This window comes from Leptonychotes weddellii, chromosome 5, assembly GCF_054177405.1.
Source record: "Leptonychotes weddellii isolate Sample4059 chromosome 5, ASM5417740v2, whole genome shotgun sequence".
Taxonomy (NCBI): Eukaryota; Metazoa; Chordata; class Mammalia; order Carnivora; family Phocidae; genus Leptonychotes; species Leptonychotes weddellii.
Window position 1 is genome coordinate 24,744,054 of NC_138373.1, and position 23,115 is coordinate 24,767,168.

Here is a 23,115-nt window from a genome sequence, read left to right on the forward strand (position 1 = left end):
CTTTCTTTACAGTGTTTCTTCAATAGAATATAAACAGCAGGATGCCAGAAACCTTGTGTGCCTTATAACCCACGTGCTCAGCACAGCACCTGGCACAAGCAGGCACCCAGACCATTTGAATGAAAGGAGGATAATTCTGTTGTGAGGCCCACTGTGGGTGCTCTTGGGTTCCCTGATTTACCTCGCGCAGTGGTTGATAGACTAGTTGGTAACTGAAAATGTTATACTTTCATTTCCTCTCAAAGTTCTTGAAAGAAAGACTTCTTTTTTTTTTTTTTTAAGATTTTATTTATTTGTCAGGGAGAGCACGAGCAAGGGGAGCGGCAGAGGGAGAAGCAGGCTTCCCACTGAGCAGGGAGCCCGATGCGGGGCTTGATCCCAGGACCCCAAAAAAAAGACTTCTTAAATGAAATTAAGAATTCTGTTTGTGAGACTATATTCAAGCATTATTTTTTTCATGAGGAAAAAAGTTGTGGAAGCTTAAGATACACATTTTCAAGAAATTTTAGTTGTGGTAAAGAAAAGTTTACCATCTTACGTGTATAGTTCAGTAGGGTTAAATACATCCACATTGTTGTCCAACAGCTCTCCAGAACATTTACATCTTGCAAAACTGAAACTCCATACTCACTACACACTAACTCCCCATTTCCGTCCTCCCTCCCAGCCCCTGGCAACCACCATCTACCTACTGTCTCTGAGTTTGACTCCTGTGGGTACCTCATATCCATGGAGTCATGCGGCATGAGTCTTTGTAACTGGTTTATTTCACTTAGTGTAATGTCCTCAGGGTTCATCCATATTGAGCTTGTGAGAGAATTTCCTTGCTTCTTAAAGATGAGTAACACTACGTTGCATGTATACGCCATGTTTTGTTTCCCCATTTATTGTGAGGTAGACATTTTAATTTCTGTAATATTTGAGACTTCTCTCGGGTTCTGTTGGGAGCTCAGTGAAATAAGGTTTGAGGGGTGTGTGTGGAGCTGTGTTTCTAGAAGGTGAATCCCCTTTCTGTGTTCTGGTGTCAGATCCAGTGCTTAAAGCCGTCCCTGTGCCCAACATGGCACCTTCGGCAGTCGGCCGGGAAAGACACTCGTGTGATGCCCTGAATCGCTGGGTAAGAATGGCGGTCGTGTGCTCTTTCTTCTCCACCCCAGACGGGGTAACACGTGCTCACGTCTGGGACGTCAGCCCCCGGGAGGGACGCTCCTGTGGAGGTACCGGGCCTCCCTCTAGGGCTCTTCCTCGGGTCACCGCTCCCCGTGCTGCGTGACATCAGGCAGGGCCTTGCAGCATGACCCCCGCAGGTGACCCTTTCCTGGCAGCTGAGGCCGGATGGGGGCCGCACTGAGCGGCTGTGGTGGCGTCAGAGGGCGCATGAGCCGGAGCCCCCGAGTGCCCGGCCGTTGGACAGCAGGGACCGGGGGCGCTGGGCTCCGGCTGCCTCTCGGCGCTGAAAGCGCGCCTCCGGGACTGTTGTGTGAAGAACGTTGTAAACAGTGTCGGGGTGCCCGCCACAGCCGTGTCGGCCCTGGTGTAGCGTGCCGTCGTGCCCCCAACGGCTTGGGTGAGTCCGTTAGGATCCATCGTGCAGCGACGTCCAAAACAGCCAGAATCAACCATGTAGCTGGACGTTTAGGGCAGGAAGGAAATGGTCATCATTAACTTACGTGAAAAGCTGCAGGTTACCGCCCAGCATGAACAGTGGTGTGTTTTATGGCGATAGAAAATACGCAGAGACCCAGGATGGGTCTGTCAGACGTCAGCAGTGGGCGCTTCTCAGTGGTGTGTTGTGGGTAATTTTTATTTTATTCTTTCGGTTTACCTGTATTTCCTAGATTTTTCTACACTGCAGTTGTATTTTTTAGTAACAAAAAGTGTAAAACTTTTAGTCCATTTAAAAAGAAGTGGCCATAAGTATGCAAAGAGAATCAAAAGACTCCGGGAGCCTCCAGGGCCTGGGGCCGAGTGGGTGAGGGTAGGTGCGAAGACCGGGAGGCCGTCCCTGGGGGAGCCTCCTCATTGTGCCCTTGTCCCTGCAGCTGGGAGAGCAGCTCAAACAGCTGGTGCCCGAGAGTGGCCTCACGGTCATGGATCTGGAAGTGGAGGGCGTGTGCATCCGGTTCAGCCCTTTGATGACAGCAGCAGGTAACCGGTCTCCGTGGGTTGCCCTCCCTCGTTCTGGAAGTGACAGTGACATGTCCGTGAAAGTCCGGGCGGTGGTTCATTTGCTTTTCCTTGGGATACTCTGCCCTCTTTGAAGACGCTTTTTCTTTGCCTTTGGGCTACATTTAGGTAGATGAGCTTTCCAGGGTAACGTCTCAGAAATACTTCTACGGTCACTTGAGCCTCCCTGTGTTTTGGTGTCTTGTGACCCTTTGCTGTCTCCGCCGTGGCGCTCTGTCTGCCTGGGAGAAGCACCTGTGGGGCTTTGGTCTCCCAGCAGCTGGGCCGCCTGCGGAGACTCTGGGCTGCGGGGAGCGGAGCCTGCTCAGGGCTCCCCTGGCGGTTCAGACAGACCGCGATGGCGGAGGCCACCGTTTTAGACGTTTGAGAAAGCGGGACGGCTGCAAGTACGTGGGCTTTTACGACAGAATGTCCTGGGTGCGCGTCCAGACCTGCTCCCCGTTCCTGTGTCGTAGCGGTGTGGGATCCCGTCCGTGAAGTGCCTTAGGTGCCCGCCTCCGGGTCGTGGGACTGAACAGCCCGCTAACAAAAGATACATTAAAAACTGATGATGCTTTATTTCTGAGATGATTTAAAGATTTTTCAGAAAATCTTTGATTTTTTTTTTTTTTTAATGAGATATTTTTAACATTTTGGGGAAGATAATTGCTGGAAGACCTCAAAGTAGCAGGCATTTGTCCTGCAAAGAAAAGCCCGCCACGAAGATGACTGGTGGCCTCCCGATCTTCCAGTAGTTTCTGCACGTGGTGTGCAGGGGGCTAAACCTGGCACAGCGAGCTGAGGACACCCGAGGCAGCACGTACGGACGCTTAGTGTGAGCCCTTCCCCCATTTGAGTCGCACGCACAGGGTAGTGATGTGGGGTCCCTGCCAGCCCTGGGGGCTCTCAGGCTGTCCTCGGTGCTGTTGTCGTCAGCCCGCCCTCCTGCCTCCCCCTCACACACCCGCCAGAGTCCCCTCTCCCAGGGATGTCCATGTGGAGAGAGCCATGTGCTTGCCTCATCCTTAACAGCCTGCAGTACGATGTTGATAACTTGAGCAGAGTCCTGAGAGAAGAATCTGATTTCCTGTTAGAGTTTCATTGTGTGTTACATCAGGGGGCTGATTCTGTCTTCCGTGTAAGAGGGAAGCGTGTCTACACCTGCAGGAGCTGCTGTATCAACTTAGAGCACCCGATTTTTTCCATATGGGCTTAGTGGCCTTTTTTTTTTTTTTTTTTTTAATGCTTTAGCTCCTGCTAACCAGACGTCCCTGGAGCTGCTGACCTCCCTGACAGTGGGAGGGGAGCCCTGCCCTCTGGCTTCTGCCATGTTCCTTACACATTTCTCTAACACTCGGGGACGTTTTCAGTTTTAGGCACTCGGGGAGAGGATGTGGATCAAGTCGTGGCCTGCATCCAGAGCAAGCTGCCCGTCCTCACCTGCACACTGCAGCTACGGGAGGAGTTCAAGCAGGAGGTGACAGCAGCGGCAGGTCTCCTGCACGTCGATGACCCGAACTGGCCTGGAATAGGGGTTGTCAGGTACGCGTTCGTGCCGCTCTGCCGTGTAGAGACCGTGGGTGCGGACCGGCTTAGAAATTGGCGGTGAATGTGTGTGGTCACAGCGAACATGTCCAATGGAAGGAAATGCAGCAGGATGTTCTGGGCGTGTAGCAAAGCCCAGCACAGCGGTGGTGTGGCCACCCTTGCCCTCGGTGAAGTAGCGGTCCCTGTACTTCCCATGCCAGCTTGCAGGTGACCGCGGGGCGGGGACATGTGCAAGTGCACAGCTGACAGATGCTTACTCGCACGGGGTACAGAGTCACTAAGGATTGCTAAGACCGAGAACCCCCTCGCCGGCTGAGCACACGCCTCTGGCTTCCGTCGTTGGTTATCCCTGTGGCTGTTTTCCGTCTCCTTCCAGGATGAGGGGAAACTCCCTGCTTCTGTTACAAATGAGGCTTCCAGACCTGGCCTCTCTAAGTTTCATGGACCGAAGACTTGGGCCTTCCTTGCTGTGTTCTTGACACTATCTGACCTTGAGATGCTCAAGTGGCTCCTTGGCCCATGTGTCTCACATCCTTGGAAATCACCAGTAGCTTAGAACTCCCCCTGCAGTCCTCCCGTGTGCGAAGAGGTGTTTGATCTTTTAGATTGAAGTACTGTTATTTGATGTTTGTAGGTATGAACATGCTAATGATGATAAGAGCAGTTTGAAATTAGATCCAGAAGGGGAAAAAATTCATGCTGGACTCCTGAAAAAGTTAAATGAACTGGAATCTGATCTTACATTTAAAATGGGTAACTACTACTTTTATAAGTCAACTCTTAACTTGGGAAGGCCTTTTCTAACTGGTTAAGGGACAGGGGGCTGTGTCCCCTCAGAGGAAATGCTAGTTTAGTTCTTTCTAGGGTGAGCTAGCTCCCTCCCCCTCCTGCAGCCTCTCCGGGCGTCCCGTGTCCCCGTTAGCACCGCTTCCCTCACCCCATGGGGGAGGCTCCTTTGTGCGCGGCCTTGTGACCGACGACTTGGGGACCAAGTTGGTCGGTCGTTCCTTCCCGCAGGCCCGGAGTATAAAAGCATGAAGAGCTGTATTTACGTTGGCATGGCGAGCGACGACGTGGATATTTCTGAACTAGTGGGGACCATTGCAGTCACAGCCCGAGAAATTGAGGAGAACTCACGGGTCTGTAAGACTGATCTGTGTCTCATTCCTTTTCTGGGTTTGCTCCAGGCAGGTAGCTGAGGTCCCGAAGGAAGAAGCTCCCCTCAGAAACATCTGTTCGTTCCCAAAAAGCGTGTGAATGCTTCCCATGAGCTAAACCTTGTGCCAGGAATCCAGAAGCCCACGAAGACTGGACACAGCCCCTGCCCTGGGTGGGCTCAGCACTGGGGGGCCGAGATCCACATAGCCGGGCAAGGCGGCAAATGCCGATGGGGAGAAGTTAGGGGTAGCAGAGCATTCGGGAAGACGCGGCCACGTCTGCCTGAGAGGGTGAGGGGAGAGTTCCTGAGCGTAACTGGTCCTGGTGCTGCATGAGGCACATGTTTCTCACAGCAGAACTTCCCGCCAGTAGTAGACCTCCTTTTAGCCAATTGGCGCGGAGACCAGGCTGTAAGCTTCATGGTCGTTCTGCAGACCAGGTACTTGAGTCAGTAGAAATCCCTGAGAAGCAGAGAAAAGGAACTAAAGCAAGAGGGGTCTGAGGAGACCGGGGCGTGTGCGCGGCGGCCCACTCCTGGTAGGAAGTTGGCTGTGAGCCTGAGGAGCCGGCTTTATTCATTCTCCGGTGGACTTCCTAAAGGTTCTGCTGAACTCACTCTGTCACTTCCGATTCCACTTCCATGAATGTTGAGCAGTGTCTGTTTTCTGTTGGTAAGACATTCAGATCACATTTCTCTTCTCCTTTCGCTGGCAGATGAGGCTGGTCACCAGGGCGTGTCTTACCCTTATCCAGGCATTTTATCCTCTTCTGTTTAATTTCCTATTTTACTTTGTATCCTGATATTTTAAAAAGTGCAGAATTCCATTTACTAATATACCTTTGAAAAATGTCGCACGTGCTGTGGTAATAGTTCTAGGTCTCAGGCAAGAAGGTTAGACAACTGGGGCATCTGGGTGGCTCGGTTGGTTGGGTGTCTGACTCTTGATTTTGGCTCCGGTCATGATCTCAGTGTCCTGGGATCGAGCCCCACGTCAGGCTCTGTGCTCAGCACGAAGTCTGCTTGGGATTCCCTCTCTCTCCCTCTTCTCCTCCCCACACTTGCGTGCACTCTTTCTCTCTAAATAAAGTCAAATCTGTAAAAAAAAAAAAAAATCTTGGACAAGTAATGTCTTCCTTGGTCCTAACACAGCTTCTGGAAAACATGACAGAGGTGGTTCGGAAAGGGATCCAGGAAGCTCAGGTTCAGCTGCAGAAGGCAAATGAGGAGCGACTTCTGGAAGAGGTGAGGCTGAGCACAGAGCTCCCAGCTGACGCCACACTGGGAGCCCCTGGCGGGATGGTCATGAGCAATGGTTCTGTTTTGCAGGGGGTGTTGCGGCAGATCCCCGTCGTGGGGTCCGTCCTGAACTGGTTTTCTCCAGTACAGGCTTCACAGAAGGGGAGAACCTTTAACTTAACAGCAGGTAGGACTGACGAGTGTCATCCCAGGTCTCATTTTGACCCAGTTCCAGTGATCCCACACACGAGTGGAGGAGCCCGGTGCCCACATGGCCCATGCTCCGCACTGGGTCTGCCCCGGGGACACTGCGGTGTAGCGTCTTCTCTCTCCGGCCCCCACGGCTGCAGCCGCACGAGAGCAGACCCCTCTTCCTGGAAGCCCGTGGGAACGTGCCCCTTGGCCATTCGTGTCCTCCACATGGTGTCTGTTGCTCAGTGCTCAGCGTTAATACTTGTTGCGGTCTCACTAGTGCTTGGCCTCAGCAAGAGGCTGCTTCTGAAAGGGGAGATGAGAAGCCTGGAGTCCGGAGCACCGGGCCAGCTTATTTGAGACCAGGCCCCCAGCAAGTATGAGCAGTTGCCGGCACTTGGGGGAAGATGATGTCCTGCTGTCGGTCTCTTCCTGTTCTGTTCTACTCGGGGAACAGCTCCCTCAGCCTGGGGCCCCTCCCTAGGAAATGATGGCTGCAATCTCCTAGGACTGTAATCTGATTTTTGAACACGCCAGCCTTCAGCAGAGAGGCATCTGTTCCTTGCTGCTGAAGCACGCTTTCCCATTCGCGCGTGGATCCCCAGGCATGTCCCAGGGATGCAGGGTCCCTGGAGAGGTTCAGGGTGGAACACCCCAGCAGGGCTGGGCCTCGTGAGGAGCGCTGTGAGGGGCTTTCTCCAGTTCCCAGTGCGTTTCCGGAGGGCCGAAGGCTCTGCTGGTCTGAGCAAGGCTCAATAGCCGGAGGAAGCTTCTAGGGGGACGAGGCTGCATGGGTCAGCTCCCAGGGCGGCCTGTGCCAGGAGTTTCTGCACACACTTCTCTCTCTTTCGTCGGCAGGCTCCCTGGAGTCCACGGAGCACACCTACGTCTACAAGGTACAAGGCACGGGAGTCACACCGCCGCAGACCCCCTCGGGCACCCGCACGAAGCAGAGACTTCCAGGTACAGGAGAACTGGTGCTTCCTCTTGGAACATAGACCCTTGCGTCCTGGGGGGCTTTTCCTGTTCGGTGTTACCTGCATCCTTTTGTTTTCTCTTCACTTAAGACTGGTTGTCCTTTTAACTATGTCCGTCGCCTTGAGCTTTAAACCGTGGAGAAATTTCTCCGTAGCACTTCACGGGGGTAGTTAGGGTCTTGAGAGCTGGCATCATGTTTAAGCTGTCCTCGCCTGAGCTTTTCCTGATGGGGACCTCAGAGGTTCCCAGCCTCAGGAGCCATGTTGGAGTCCTGCCAGTTCTCATTTCTCACTTCCGGGGCATCAGAGCCTGGGATCGGAGGGGTTTCTCCAGAAGCACTTGGGATTAAATAAAGTGGTCGCTCGTTGCAGAGAGCTTTCAGCACTGTCCATGGCTCTTTCTCTAGGTCAGAAGCCTTTTAAGAGGTCCCTAAGAGGTTCTGATGCTCTGAGCGAGACAAGCTCGGTCAGCCACATTGAAGACTTAGAAAAGATGGAGCATCTGACCGGTGGGCCAGAGCAAGATGCCCTGGAGACCAGCAGCCCCGAGCCCCACCCTGGGGCTCCCACCCCGCAGGACACCGAGCAGACGGGGGCCCTCCAGAACGGGGCCCAGCACCCAGAAGATGACCGTCCACAGGTAGAAGAACTGGAGAGCTTAAGATAAAATTCACTGTTTTGCTTTGAGACTGTACTGAGTATTGTTTCAGGGAGGATGAAGTTATACTGAAAATGTGAACCGTGCCACGTGCTAATGCAAGAGAAATTACTGTTATTTGTGCTTAACTGGGATTTTTTGCACAAATACGTGCCTGAAAGCCAGGCTTTTTAGAAGGGCAATTGACTTGTCTAATTCCACTAGTATGCGGAGCAACTACTGTTGTTTCTGTCTACCCAGCTGTCATTAATGCCGTTTTTCCCCCGTTACCATAAACACTTGGATTCACAAAGAACTCTTAGAATTTCAAGTGCCTGCCACTTGAAACACTTGCGGTTACCGTTCTGAACGTAAGTGTAAGACGTTGTATGAGGTTACGTATAACTTTTTGTTAAGACAGCTTTCTTTAGAACTCTCTGGGTTCTCCACTGTACTGCTGCTCGGGAGAGACAGCTGGCTTTCCATGTTGGAATTGGTGTTCAGTTTGGGCAGGTTGTGTGGATTTGGCTTGAAGGAGAACGGGATTCAGTGGGATTGAAAGAGAGCCCACGCCCGCCATCCCCCCCTGCTGCTTCCCTGGGGGGCGTGGGGGCGGGGAAGCCCCCCTGCCGCAGATCCACTTCTCCCTTTATGTACTATTTGTAAACAAATTAAAGGACTATCTATGAAGAGTAACTGTAAAACTCTTGACCATATACATGTATATTTTTAAATATTGGTAAAGCTTTTAAATTGGCACACAGGTACAGACTGTGCTCATTTCTATGTTTAATATCCGAAAACCTGATAGAGATGCTACTCTTAACCTAATTATTAACTATGCTGTGTAGCACCCAGTTAAGTTTCAATTCTTAAATAAGTATCCCTTTGACCCATTTGACATGGGAGCTTCTGTGGCTTCTCCCCACTAGCAACTCACCCCTTTGGGCCCAGCTCAGAAACAAGAACCAGGAAAGTCATCTTGCTCAGGCTAGTCAAGCCAGACCACTGCAGAAATAACTGGAAGCCCTTAAATACTGCCTGTTTCTACTTTTCTAGAAGTACCGCGTCTCCTCATTTATCCTAGCTAATGGCCCCTGTGCCTTTAGTCCAGCCAAGTCAAGCTACGGGACACCTCAAGATAGTGGGGTTTCACACTGGGTTTGTGAACTGTCATGTTGGAAGCCTTAGTTACACCATATTAAGCCTATAATTAGACTCTGATTGGATGTGATCTCCTACATTTGGCACTTGTCAAAATGCAATTTTTTGTGTGTGTGCAGATGATTAAAGTCTTCCCTGTTTATTTGGTGCAATGAAGTATAGCAGATAAAATGGGGAAAGGGGAAATTATCACCTTTAACAAGATTAATTTTTAAATGTTTTTATATATATTTGGAATTGTTAAATTGGTTTTGCTGAAACAGAATTTCACCCTTAAGACACTATTTGAATGTTGGTTTCAATAAAGGTTCTTGAAATTGTTACCAGTGAGTTCAGTTTCTACACAGTAATTAGGCATTGTGCTTGCCGCCTTTAGGGTAGCAACTTCAGAAACCTAAAAGTCTCTAACAAGTGTAACTGGCATATATCACAATGTGGGCATTTTAACGACCTTACACTAAAAGAACAGACTGACCAGTGGCTCTGTGTAACTCTCACGTTAAATGTAGTCTCCTAGGAGATTATTTTAATTATATTGCACAGCAGACTGATCAGATTCTGAACTTTTCATCTCCATCTAGAAGTGTAATACCAGTTTTAATTGATGTTTCTAAAACATTTTGGGGCCAAAAAAAAACCCCTCGGTGAGATGCATAAATTGTCACAGAATTTCAGTGCATTTTAAATACTGTTTATCTGTACTGTACTTATCGTTTTTCCTTTATTCCCTGACTAAACAGAATTAATACTCACCGCGTATCCGAAACGGCAGCTTGTCCAGTCGCGAGGCAGGCAGCCCCTCTGGTGCTCGTGTTACCAAGAAGGAGAGGCTGGAGGTCAGCTTCAGCGAGCAGAAAGTAAACCTAAACAAATGCCTTTGCCAAAATAAGATTTTATTTTGAAAGTCATTTGAAGGACAGTAAGGAAGGAGACCTAAGACTCAGCAGATGTAGATTCTGATGCGCATTCTTTGCAGCCCCCACGGTGGTCTTTGTCAGGCCAACAAGTTGCTTTCTTTGGTGATCCCGTGTTTAGCTTCCTGGAGAAGAGATCTTTTCCCATAAGCCACCTTCATTCTTTTTGTAGAGCAGAGCCTTGTTTCCAGGAAACAGTGCGCTGGTGGGAGATGGGTGTTTTTTTAAAAACATCAAGGTAGACCTAATATGTTCCACAAAGTGGGGCGGCTCAGCCAGAGGCGAAGTGGAAAGGTTCTGGAAAAACAAGATTCCGCATATGAGAGAGGAAGAACCTGGCTCTGTTACCCTCCATGATAGCGCTGTCGAAGTATCTCCGTGTTCTTAAACGTGGATCTGGATGTTCAGATCACCCAGTATAGATCCACGATAAAATTACCTAGAACGTGAGGGGTCCTGCAGTAATGGGAAAAGAGCAGTTGCTTGCAGACTCCTTCCGACCCATGCAAATGCCTGGCCGGGACCTGACTTCTCTGCTGATCTAGAAGTTAAACGGGGTCTGCCGATAGCATCCTAAAAATAACTACTACCCACCACAAGAAAAGCGCCTCTGCTCTAAACTTTTTTTTTTCTTACAGATGAAGAAACCAGGGTACAGAGAGTTAGGATTCACCCAACCTGTAAATTCTCACCTCTAGTATTTGCTTATCGTCTTGCTGCAGCCAGAAATCCACGTGTGGAAAGGGCATCCAGGAATACGGTCCTATACGCAGTTGCTCTGTCTTTGCGTCGTAAATACTAATCATCTAAGAAGGAACATTTCCAGGACAGAATGTAAGGCATGTTCCCCGCTTCTCAAACCCCACCAGTAACACCAGCCCAGTGCAGTCCAGCGGTCACGCGTGTACCTGGAGGCTAAGCTGCTCGAAAACGTCTCCTGATAAAAGCCGCTACTGCCCTGTGTAACATGCGGTATTTCCTCCAGTCCTGACAACAGTCATTGAGGAAGATAGTGTTTTTCCCATTTGGGGTGAAAACCTGAGGCTCAGGGGGGCAGACAGTGAGCCCGCAGCCGAGCCCGACCCAAGTCCACGGCGGCCGGACTCACTGCTGCACAAACCTGTGCCCAAGCACCCACGCACCCGCATCTCCAGAGCACACCGTGCAGGCCGCCCATCGAAAGCCAGGAGAAACCAACTTGTACAAACGCTCATTTGCCCAACGATCAATTCCCCGAATCCCCTCAGCTGCCAGTGGCAGGTTCGAACCAGCAGCGCTGGGTTTGGGCTCCTGAGACTGAGCTAGGGCTGAAGTTAGCAGAGTCCAGACCACCGTGCGGCTGCAGAAAGTGCAGAAGGAACCTTCCAGCTGTGCACTGGTTGGCAAAAGAGATCGCTCTGAAGCCAAACATTTCTCCAACGAAAACGTCCACACCCCATCCGTGTGCACACCTCTGCGGGGAGGGGGTGGGGGGGGTGAATGCGCTGTCGGGTCTCTCACACCAGAGAAGGGGTGAAAGCACCCTTTAAGTATTTTTAAACGGCACGTAAGGCTTGGGTTTTTATTTCTCTAACTTCCAAAATTAAGGTGTTAATATTCAAAAGCATCCCTGGCGATCAAACTTGTAAAAACTGATCTGATCATTCTTTTGGATTAATCCACTTGTTCCAGCAGATGGCCCTTCAAGGACTTGGTCCAAAGGAGCGTGTGCTGCTGAGGGAGAAACCCCTTCTTCCCCCTGCCTGGGTCTCCTTTCCTTGTGGGACATGTAGGTAAAGGTTGCACCAAGTAAAAGGGGTCCGTTCTCTTTGCAATGAATGGTGGGGCACATGTTCCCTCCCTCTACACCTTCAAGGCAGAGAACTGGGGTCTTGAGCTTACAACCTAAAATCACTCATTATTTTTCTTTGTTGTGTGTGGGGGAGAGAGCGAGCTGATCCCTGATCATTTTATAGCTTTAAAGAAACTCGAACTGTTCACTTCTAAGGTCTACAAAACTTGAGGCTTTGGACTGCGATGCCCTTTTTTCTCCCCCCCTGAACCCCTTAACACAAAGATGATTTCAAACTCACTGGTCCTCCTGTTAAAGCTCGGGCAGCACGGAGCTCCTCCTCTGGACCCCGATCTGGGAAGGATGCTCGGTAAATCTCTGCCGTCTTAATGTTGACAGCTGTGGGGGGACAAACAACATTTTCTCTGACTAAAGACACAGATGGAAAGTTTGCATGGTCTTACATTTCTACCACCTGTAACAGAGCGTGGTGAGTCTCCCCGAGAGAGAGAGAGAGGAGAGTCATTCTGTTCCATTTCCACTGTGAGGAGTGTAGCTTCCCCCTTCGTGCAGAGGGAAACTCCCGTGCGGGCCTCTGACCACCGTCCCGTCGCAGCCGAGCCTGTCGCGCACACGGCAGGGCCTGGGCCAGACTTGGGAAGACTTCGCCCCAAACCAAGAGTGGCTCCCCCTGCGCCCACGGGCAGCCCGCCATCCGTCCAGGCAGGCGCGTGGCAAACCTCCCTGCTCGGCCCTGGGACCACACGGATCTCTGAACGGCTGGGGGCAGAAGTGTGGCCTGGGATCACGGCCAAATCTGGTGTTTTTGTTTAAATGTTAAATGTTCTAGGGAATGGAGTAACACGTGTGTACCCGGCTCCATACGCTATCACAGATGGGACAGAAGTCCTCTGCAAACACAGCTAGCTTCCCCCTGCTCAACCTCAGCGGCCCCAGGGTCTGTCGCAGGAGAGGGTTCTGGGTTTTCTGGAGCCCGAAGAACTTTACACTTTGCTTAGGAGGAACTGGGTTCGCGACCAGACCTTACCAGGTGGTTCATGTGTAAAGAGACGCGAATGCCCGCTCCTGACCCCGGAGCCCTGTTCCCCGTGCCACTGGCTCTGCTTTCTACCCGCTCCCTTGTTTGTCCTTGTGCTCTCGGGCTGTGGACATTCTTGGTTTCGTAGCCAGAGGGCAGAGGAGGCATGCTGCTTGCCCGGGGCCCGCAGAGGAGTGAGGACAGGAACTACACAGTGAGCACGGCCGGCTCACGACGTGGTGACCGGAGCCCGCCCTGCCGGCCCGGGACTGGCCTCTGACCCTCAACCAAACACGCTACTTACCGATGCCATAAATTACTGGAAAGTGGTTTTCGTTTTCTTCCCGGTCATTTAATTCTAACAAAAAAAAAAAGGTTCTTTTTAAGATCTAAGAAATACGCAACAATTGCTTTCATGTTCCACAATTAACGCCAAGAGGGAGCCCACACTGCAAAAGGAGAAGAAAATCGGAACACACAAGGGACCGTTTTCCTGCGTCCCTGCCAAGTCCCCGAGCAGGGGGGTCCCCGAGCAGGGGGGCTGACGGTCCGCAAAGCGCCCCGTCCCGAGTTAGAGCCTCCCGGCCCCCTACACCCTCAGCCATCCGCCACGCGTGGGGAAGGGGCCGGGGAAGGATGAAGGTGGGGGTCAGGGTGTCCTCGGAGGCGGCGCGGGGGAGGGGCGGGCCATGGCCAACACCAGTGGCACACACGTCAGCCAGGCGCTGCCAGACTGTCTCCCGTGACCGACGTGCTTGTGCGAGGTCTTGCTTTGAGGGTGAGGGCACCAGCTCTGGGGAGGATGGCAGAACTCACCTGTCACACACAGTGTCACTAAGTGAATGTCCTCCTCTTGTCTGTCAAATTCACCTACAACGAGAGTTTCTAGTTAGCACACAGGCTGAGCAAGGCGACAAGGGGCCAGATTCCCACGGAAGGACGCCACGGCACCCCGCGGGCCAAGTGACAGGCCCGTTCCCAGCCTCGGGCCCAAAGCAAACTGACCGAGGCTATCCCCTCCTCTCTCCCTGCTGAGGCCTGTGGGGGACCGCTGACGCGTAAGCTTTTTACTCTTAAGCAACAGTTATAAAAAACTTGATCACTGTAAAAAAACAAAAAAACAAAAGGAAATACAGGCAAGTATAAGGAGCATATGGGTTTTTACTGGTCTAAGTACGTGGGTTGTTTTTTTTAAAGATTTTATTTATTCATTTGATATACAGATAGAGAGCATGAGCAGGGGAGAGGCACAGGGAGAGGGAGAAGCAGGCTCCCCGCCGAGCCAGGAGCCAAATGTGGGGCTCGATCCCAGGACCCTGGGATCATGACCTGAGCCGAAGACCGACGCTTAACCATCTGAGCCACCCAGGTGCCCCTAAGTACGTGGGTTTTTAAGGTCCATAGTCCCAGCAGTGAGCAGCGCGTGCATTTCCTTTCTTCCTGGCCTGCGCCCCGCTGAGCCCACTCCAGGTGGGCAACTTTATGTCCCCACGACACACCTACCTTCCCACGTAATTCTAAGTCTTGCTTAATAGCTCCTGAGCTGTTTCTTTACTGATGGACGTTAGACTATTTCCTAACGTAAAGAACGTTCTTACTGCCCATCTTTGGGCATACGTCTCTGCGCACGTTGCAGGTGATTTTCTTAGATTCCCAGGTGGGAATTACTGGGTCAAAGGACATGAAACCTTTTTAAGACTCAAGCCAAGGGGCGCCTGGGTGGCTCAGTCGTTGGGCGTCTGCCTTCGGCTCAGGTCAGGATCTCAGGGTCCTGGGATCGAGCCCCGCATCGGGCTCCCTGCTCAGCGGGACGCCTGCTTCTCCCTCTCCCACTACCCCTGCTTGTGTTCCCTCCCTCTCTCTCTCTCTCTGACAAATAAAATCTTCAAAGAGATTTTAAAGAAGACTCCAGCCCAGATGCCAGGTCGCCTGGCCCAGAGCCTGCAGCAGCGACTCCCCCAGCCCGCTGCCTCGTGGCTACCAGAGTGGGGGCTTCCACGCTACTTCAGTAGGGAAAACAGTGGCTTCAGCCGTGTTTTAATGTTCTGCAGATTGAAATGGATGCCACGGCCCAGAGGGCGGTTCTGCCTGTACACAGGTCAGTGCTATCTGGGGCCGGGTGGACTGCTGTCACACGGACACTCTGGCCCCCGTCCCCTCAGCCCCTGAAGACCGGGCTCCGCGCCCCTCCTGCCCGAGTCCCGGCTTCAAGCAGCGGCGCCCCTCCGAGGTTGAGCCACAGTGGGCGCAGACTTCTGTCGGAGTTGGGGGAATGCAGGGCACTTACTAAGAAGCTGATGAGTAAGTTTTTGTGACAACTGCCTGTCGTCACTGAAGCCTCCCACGAGGTGCACTTCCAGCCTGGCAAAGAGACGGGACGGGGGTCAGAGGGCCGTCCACGAGACCGCGCTACGGCGGTGCTTCCTGCGGGCCGCGTCCGCGCCGTGGCGCAGGGAGGACACATGCGGGCGGCACCAGGGGAGACGGGTGAGGCTGCCAGGGCTGCGCGAGCCGCCGGGGACCCGGCCCAGGGGAGCTGCGTTTGCTGGCGAGCGGCACCGCCACGACGCGGAGGGCCAGACGCCCCGCTCCGGAGGAGCAGGACTACCGCCCGCTTTCACCCACCCGACGCGGGGTGCTTCCAGAAACCTCGGACACGTCTCAGCCTAGGGGGGCGCGGGGCTGGGCAGGGGAGGCGGCGGACCGCGGGGACTGCGGTGGGCCCCTCACGGCGCTATCTCCCGTCCACCGCACCCGGACGGACGGAGTAGCCCCTCCATTTCCGAGAGGGAAACGGGGTCTGTTTCCTAAGGCCACACGTACCCACTACACCAGCTTTTCCAAGCTGGGGACCCCCTGCCGCTCCCTCGGGGCGAGCCTCCCGAGGACGGTCCCCGCACACACTAGCACGGCCGAGCCCTGAGAAGCCCCGCGGCTGGAAACCCCGAACTCCCCTGCTGGACCCTGCGTCCCCCACCCTCGTCTACCGATCCCCTTGTCCGCAACCCGGGACAGTGCCTTCTACGGCAGACAAAGCCTTCCTGACCAAGGAACCCGAAGCGGCCACTGAAGCGGCCACATCGCCAGCACGAGGACAAGCGTCAAGGGGCCCCAGCGAACGTGAGCCAGCAGGAGGCGCCGTGATGGGCACGGGGCTCCGGGTTCGCCTGCCCAGGCGTCCTGCAGACCTGCCACGTTAGTTCCAGAACCCAGCGAGGACCCCCCCCCCCCCGCCCGCATCCCCGTGGAAGGAGCACGCCCAGCACCGAGTGAAATCACCGAGCGCCGCCCGCACAGGGCACACGCTCCCGAGGCCGGCCCGGGAGACACGCCGAGCTTCCCTGCCTCCAGCCCTTCCCACCGCGTAACATCCCGGAGGGCTTCCTGAAGGCTCCCCTGCCTCAGAATGGGGGCGCCCCGGGGCAGCTTCTGGCTGGGAGGAAGCCCCCGACAAGTGACTGCCGGAAGGACAGACGGATGGACAGACGGACGCGGGGAGGCAGCATCTGGGGTCTAACAAAGCGACGCCCGACACGTGACCATCTCAAAGCACGTGAGTGACAAGACAGCCGGAGGTTCAAAGTCAGACCCTCAGGACCATCGGCCTGTACCCGTCACCCCAGAACCACTGACGAGGGGCCCACGCCGTGCCAGTTCTCCCCGCGAGCAAGGCGGCCCCACCACGGCGCACAGTTCCCGACAGCACGAGACAGACGAGCGTGGAGCTCACCTTCCACACTGAGCGTGGTCCGAGAAGGCTTTTATGGAGCTCATGATCAAGGGGACCTCCGCTCTGGTGTCGCTTCCATCACAGTGGGTCAAGCAGGTGGCCCCGTTACCTGAAGGAAAGGGTGGAATGACTCAGGCTATTCGCCGTGACAGCCCGGGACGCCAGGCACACCTACTCCTGTCCCCTGGGACGCCTCATCTCTGGGTAGCCTGGAGGGAGAAGGAATAGAAACACCTGTGCTGCCCGCCAGTGCGTCTGGCCCGGGCCACGGGGAGCCAGCACGCAGACCGGAGAGCGGGAGAGCGGGAGAGCGGGGCCCCGGGACGCTCAGGCGCGGGCTCGGACAGCCCCCGCGGGCGGCCGCTTTAAGGAACGGTCTCCTTCGTGTCTCTCATCCTACCTGTGTGCCTCAGGACCACAATGTGACAAGTGGTGGCATCATCAGAACCCAGAATGGAGATGGAGCCTGTTTGAAAAAGAAAGAAAATAAAATACCCAGTAGCTTTGGGGGGTAACGCCCAATGCACGGCTTCCTAACCTACCATCCTTTGGGGAGGTCACTGCCAGCTCTCTTTGCTGAACATACAGAAGGCCCTGGGGTCCCACTTGTTGAACAGACTGACCTCTGAGAAGTCTGGCTCTTTCCTGTTTAATTAAGAAAAAAAATAAAATAGTGATGGAAATTAGTGAGGACTGGGTACCCAGCGAGGGCTCGCAGGGCTCGGCATGGGAGCACTACCGGGCGGACCGGCTAAGCGAACGGGACAGCAGTCGCTATCGTGGGGGACAGGGCAGAGGAACGATGAAGTTCTCTTCCTTGATGAAACCCCAAAACGAGACCTGACTCAGGAGCAAGAGACTCTGCCCAACTCTGCAACTGGGAAAGGAATCGGAGTGTCGGGGCCAGTGCCCCGGCCGGCTCCGCAGCCACAGCCCTGGTGGGAGAGAGGCTAGGACTGTCCCTGTCCCCCGTCTGGTCCTCCCACTTCGGGACCCCTGCACTGAGTATGCACCCCGAACGCGCACCCCCCCCCCCGCGCTGCTCGCAAGCGGCCAGCAACACTGAAGGCTACATACAGGAGGATGGTCTGGCGATGTAAATGGAAAAGATACAAAAGTGTAAAAAAAAAAACAAAACCAAAACGTAAAAGCTCTAACTATGCCGTTCCTACAGCAGGGCTCAGGTGCTGCTACACACGGGAGGCTCCATTCTGCAAATGCTCTCTGATGGGGTCCCTACCAGAAAGGAGTGGCTGGGAGTCAGCCAACCCACGGAAAGGCTGTGCTAATATCGGGGGTCAAAACTTCCTCTCCTTGAACGTGAGCGTGAACCCGTGCGTGGAAGCGCCGAATCACCGGATGGTGCACCTGAAGCGAATGTATCACCCGGGATGGCAACTACCCTGGAATTAGGGTTTAAAAAAAAATCTCAGGCAGTGGCGCTTGGGTGGCTCAGTCGTTAAGCGTCTGCCTTCGGCTCAGGTCATGATCCCAGGGTCCTGGGATCGAGCCCCGCATCGGGCTCCCTGATCGGCGGGAAGCCTGCTTCTCCCTCTCCCACTCCCCCTGCTTGTGTTCCCTCTCTCGCTGTGTCTGTCAAATAAATAAACAAAATCTTAAAAAAAAATTTTTAGGCAGTAGCCTAAAAAAAATTCAAAATAATAATAATAATAATAAACCCTCAGATGATTAAATTCTTTAATGAAAACAAACTTTTTTCGAAGATGTCAAACAGATACAACGATTTATATCATCACAGGATACAAGCGCTGTATCCCTACTTCCTTCTCACTTGAAACAAGCAAGCTCCTGAGAGAACAAATTCCCATCCCAGTGCGCAGTGTCGGGCCTGGAGCAGAGAGCTTTCTGGTCTTACAGGCTTGCCTCCTGCCTGGGGCTCATGCGGGTTGGTGCTTGCTAACTTCGTAAAACACAAGATGTAAAAATAAACCAACTAACCATGACCAGCTTGACTAGTTACACCTGTTTTCTTTTCATAAACCTTCATTAACTGGAAGCGAGGCGGCAATGAGCAAGACAGTGCCTCCTCCACAGAACGAGCCAGAAGGAGCCCAGGAACTGCGGTGTCAGGCCGGAGACGGGAGAAGGCAGCTTTGCCTCGCGTTCCCCCTTGAGCACATACCTTCTGCTTTAGTCTTTCGGGGGCGGGGGAAGGAGGGCGAAGGCAACTTGTGACCACCCACTTTCACGCGGGGCCACCACCCAAAAGCAAAGCCGTGTGTGCGAGCACGAACTACCACTTGCGTACCCGAGACCAGAAATCACGACGTCCCAGCAGCCCGCCCCCCCAACCCGGCTCCGATTTCCCAGACAGACAGGAGCATAAATCATAAGAGAGGATGCCGCAAAGCGACAAGAACATGTTGTTTGGGTTTCCCACATTAAGAAATGAAAAAAAAGTTTAGCCAAACTTCTCCGCTGTGCAAAAACACGGAGAGCTACTTCATGAGCTCCCACCCCTTCCTGAAATAAAGGAGCCCCGTCTTCTCAACGTCTGCTAGTCTCTGGACACGCAGAGTCCCCCAGGAATCCCCTCTTGGGCAGGCTCTCGTTTCCCAATTCCTCTTCCTGAGCGCCCCTCACTTAAGCCAGGGCTCAGCAAACTTTTCTCTGAAAAGGGCCAGACAGTAACTATTTTGGGCTCTGCTGGGGTGCGGTCTCCTCTTGCAACCACTAGGCTCTGCTGTGTAGCCTGAGAGCAGAGACAACACGTAAACAAGCGCATGGGCGCTGTCCCCAGAAGACTTCATTTATGGGCGACACCGCCATCTGAATTCATTTCATATAATTTCATATGTCACGAAATACTCCTCTTTGGATTTCCTCCCCCCCCCCCCCACCATTTAAAAATGTAAAAACCATTCGTGGCTCACGGGCTGTCCACAGTCACCATCTGGCCCGGGGCTGGAGTGTGCTGACCCCTGTCTTAGCCAGTCACTTAGTATGACCACGTGTCCCTCTCCCCTGCTGCCACAGTCTGTCAGTTCTTCCTGCAAGTTCTCCTTCCCCTGGGGCAAAAAGGGATGACGCTGTCTGCTCCTTAGCCTGTGTGAGGATTAACTGGGTGGCTGTCCCCATGCCCACCTGTTTCCCTGACCCCTAGGTCCCCCTCGCCACCCACACAACCCTCCCCGATGGCTGCCGGCGTCACTGCTTCCAAACGCTGATTCTGTTCCATCCCTTTCCTGCTCGGAAACCCTTTGAGTCCAGCAATTTCACTTGTGGGAATAATTAGGGGGATTTATTAAGACTTAGCTCTGTGAATGTTCATAAAACGCCGAAGATTTAGAAATACCCTGCATGCTGAGAGGCAGGAACAAAGTTACGGGGCATTCATGTCGTGGAATTCTATGGAACCACACTTAGCACGATGCTGGGGGACTGGTTACTGAGCACCTGTGGGCGACTCGCTAAGAGCAAAAACTTGAAGACGAGAGCACCGCCCAGAGGAATGAATGCTCCGCGGTGCTGACCACGGATCTAGACCCGCCCTGTCTCAGAGTAGCCACTAGCCACGCGTGGCTGTGGAGCACCAGAAACGTGGCTAGTATGACTGAGGAACTGGGTTTTCCGTTTTCTTTCGTGGTGATGACATATAAGGGGCCCCATTTAGTGGGGGGAAAGGGGGTCCAGACTGAGCAGCGCCACCAGGGTCCCCACGCGGGCTTCACCATCCCGCGATGTGGGGCTCCGGGCAACTCACGCCCCCGGCGTCCCCGTAAAGGGTGCCACTCCTGCTCGGTGCCAGGCCTGGCTAGGGATGGGTTTGTAACTGCTGCCGCCGCACAGGCCAGATCGTCCCGTGAAAAAGACACATCAGCGGACAGAATGTGGAGTTTGCGCTCACTTTTGGAAGTTCATCATTCGGATGGAAAGAAAACCCTCTACACCACAACAGTGGTTGTGGTGTCCTTTTTGACGTCTATGTGTTAGCTCTTAAAAAAGGGACACACGACTAGTTCTAGAAAAACTAATAAGAGCTTTCATTTCACCCCACTGCTTATTCCGTCAGAGATCCACCGAAACCCCTCTAACCCCGGGGCAACCCACCTCCCTGGGTCTCTATCTCCCACTCTCTCCCTTCACCCCCTCTGCGCCCGGGAACCCGGCCCGTCCACCGGCCCTCCGGGTGCTTCCCCTCCTTGCCCACGGAGCTCAGCTAGACTGCCCTCCCCCTCCTCCCCCTGTTCCCATCTCTCCCCTGCGTCCATCCTTCTTCCCTAAGACCACTGCAAAGGCAGTGAGCACCCCCAGTTTCCTGTAATGCACACTGGCCCCCACCAGGCAGCTGGCCTTCGAGACGACCGGCCACCCCGGCCTATCACAGCCCTCCCGACTCCCCACTGAGTGTGCTGCTTCGGACACTCCTCTTTCTAACTTTTTATCACAGAAATTCTCAGGGAGAGAGACATAAAAACAGTGTCAACTGGGGCGCCTGGGTGGCTCAGTCGTTAAGCGTCTGCCTTCGGCTCAGGTCATGATCCCGGGATCCTGGGATCGAGCCCCACATCGGGCTCCCTGCTCAGCCGGGAGCCTGCTTCTCCCTCTCCCACTCCCCCCGCTTGTGTTCCCTCTCTCGCTGTGTCTCTCTCTTTCAAATAAATAAAATCTTCAAAAAAAAAAAAAAGTGTCAACTAAATTCTTTAGGCAGCTGAAATATTTTCCCCTTGGAGAGTCCTACTCCAACTTCATCAGTTAACGAGGCGACAGCGATGCAGCCCAAGGAAAGCGCTTAGCACAGGGCCTGGTGTCTGCTAAGTACCCGGAAGGTCGACTGTTTTCTTGAACTGCAGGCTGAGAAGCACAGAGTTGCCCCCTTTTCCCTGTAACTCCTCATCCTTCAGGTCATTCTCAGGGGTCCTTCTGCTCATTCATGGATATAACAAATATTTACAAAGTGCAGATTCATAGCCAGAGACTGCCCTAGGCGCGGAGGACACAGAGCAATAACACACAGTCTGTTCGGGAAGCTCATGTTCTGGGGGTCAGATCGAGGGAGAATCAACACAACACGTATGCAGACAAAATAATTCCAAAGTGTGCAACGGTTAACAGGAAACCCCAAGACGACCTTTGGTGAGCCTCGAGGCTAGGTCAAGCTCGTCTGCTTCGCATCTCACAGTGCAAACGGGCATTCTTCCTGGATGGCACTTAACAGTGCACGGTGTTTGAGCTGTTCTGTGATCAAACACCATCCCCTCTAACCAGGCTGTAAAGCAGCCCGCCCTGCTTGTAGGGAACAGGCGAACACGGTGCTCGACAGACATCGGAGGCTCAGTACGTATCTGCAGTCAACGAACTGACGGATTCCCCCTTAACCAGATCTGGGGCACGTGAGAGGTTTGGACCCATTTCTTTTTTACGTTAAGAACCCCTTTCCAAACTGTCTCTGCATAAGCATGGACCACGGGTTCAGAGATCTACTTGAGGACAAAAGCAGAAGACGGAACAAAACCTAACCCTTGCATCAGGGCGTGGTCCTCAACACGGCTCAGCTGGGGGGAAAAGCAGGGCCCTTCCTTCTGGCTAAAAATACCCGGGGGCCCTAATCCCCGGGGTGGGGGGGGTTGGAGGGGGGGAGAAGCCCGGGGGAGCGGCCGGGTGCCCCTGGCCGGAGGCCCGCCGGGAGGAGCGGCTCCCCGCGGGGCGCGGACCCCGGCGAGTGCCAGCGCGCAGGGGCGCTGCCCAGGGTGGCCTCAACGGACCAAGCCCGGCTGGGGGTCGCGAAGTCCCCGGGCGCCCTCCGGCCGCGGTGCTGTGCGACCTTGGGCAAGTCGCCTAACCTCTCTGGGCCGCCCGCCCCTCCTCCGGCAAAGAGAGGCCTCGGCAGAATGCCCTCGAAGGTCCCAGGGAGGGGAAAGCCCCACAACAGACGCCTCGAGCCAAGGCAGAGACTCGCTGCCGGCGGCCGGGGCTCCCGACGTGCCGCCAGTCGCTCCGCTGCGCCAAGTTTAAACTCTGCCTCCGGGAGCGCGGCTGGAGGCGGTGGGGCTAGGAGGGTCGGGCCCGCCCGGCAGGGCCCCTCGGGCCCGCCTCGAAGCTCCCTCCCCCCACCCCAGCCCGGGCCCCGCTCACCTCCAGAGGCGGGTGGGCTCGCACCAGGTCCCCGGCGGACTGCGGCAGCCGCACTCGCCGCCCCTCGACGAGCAGCGGCATCGCGTAGGCGGCCGCCCGGGCAGGCCCAGGGAGGCGGCGGCCTCCCCAGCCCCGGGCCGCCCGCGGCCCCCGCCCCCGGGCCGCCCCACCGCGCCGCGCCCCGCCCCGCCCCCCGCGGGCGCCGCCGGGAAGTGGAGTCCCCCGGGGGGTGGGGGAGGAGGGGCGGTGCAGCCCGGAGCGGCTGGGGAAATCGGGGGCGGGGCCGCACGGCCCTGTGGGAGATGTAGTCCAAACGCGAGGGAGGGGCCCGCGGCCAGCCCCCTCCGCAGGGGGCGCTGGGAAATGTAGTCCCGAAAGCGTGGGCGTCCAGGAAAGGCGGGGAGCTGGGCTGCTGGCGAGAGCCTCAGCTCCTGGTGCCCTCCCTGGCTCGACTAGCGGATCAGCCAGCCTGGCCCGAGTGTGGGC

General features: G+C 54.5%; 2 protein-coding genes across 5 annotated transcripts in view; one reads left to right on the forward strand and one right to left on the reverse strand.

Annotated features, from left to right (window-relative positions):
* PDXDC1 (pyridoxal dependent decarboxylase domain containing 1) overlaps positions 1 to 9,402 on the forward strand; it is a 51,141-nt gene extending 41,739 nt beyond the window's left edge. Inside the window, exons 15-23 of the mRNA XM_081819976.1 lie at positions 1,029 to 1,117; positions 2,043 to 2,148; positions 3,537 to 3,708; positions 4,349 to 4,467; positions 4,732 to 4,853; positions 6,023 to 6,115; positions 6,200 to 6,296; positions 7,160 to 7,264; positions 7,686 to 9,402. Of these exons, the coding sequence (XP_081676102.1) occupies positions 1,029 to 1,117; positions 2,043 to 2,148; positions 3,537 to 3,708; positions 4,349 to 4,467; positions 4,732 to 4,853; positions 6,023 to 6,115; positions 6,200 to 6,296; positions 7,160 to 7,264; positions 7,686 to 7,945 (1,163 nt within the window). The 3' untranslated portion in view covers positions 7,946 to 9,402. The remainder of the gene's footprint in view (positions 1 to 1,028; positions 1,118 to 2,042; positions 2,149 to 3,536; positions 3,709 to 4,348; positions 4,468 to 4,731; positions 4,854 to 6,022; positions 6,116 to 6,199; positions 6,297 to 7,159; positions 7,265 to 7,685) is intronic.
* The window catches only part of NTAN1 (N-terminal asparagine amidase), a 192,996-nt gene extending 170,181 nt beyond the window's left edge, over positions 1 to 22,815 (reverse strand). Inside the window, exons 1-10 of one of the 4 annotated variants that reach the window (XR_014145339.1) lie at positions 22,630 to 22,815; positions 17,076 to 17,178; positions 16,934 to 16,999; positions 16,534 to 16,642; positions 15,091 to 15,164; positions 13,620 to 13,673; positions 13,108 to 13,161; positions 12,066 to 12,163; positions 11,136 to 11,368; positions 10,686 to 10,799 (exon numbers count right to left, since the gene is read on the reverse strand). Coding sequence is in view for 3 of the 4 variants with exons in the window: in XM_081819978.1 (XP_081676104.1) it covers positions 10,111 to 10,290; positions 10,686 to 10,799; positions 12,066 to 12,163; positions 13,108 to 13,161; positions 13,620 to 13,673; positions 15,091 to 15,164; positions 16,534 to 16,642; positions 16,934 to 16,999; positions 17,076 to 17,178; positions 22,630 to 22,710 (933 nt within the window). In the remaining variant the exon portion in view is untranslated. Of the gene's footprint in view, positions 1 to 9,951; positions 10,291 to 10,685; positions 10,800 to 11,135; positions 11,369 to 12,065; positions 12,164 to 13,107; positions 13,162 to 13,619; positions 13,674 to 15,090; positions 15,165 to 16,533; positions 16,643 to 16,933; positions 17,000 to 17,075; positions 17,179 to 22,629 lie in introns of those variants that run through there. The other 3 variants (XM_081819979.1, XM_081819978.1, XM_081819980.1) reach the window with 3 other exon arrangements.
* Positions 22,816 to 23,115: the final 300 nt, after the last annotated feature.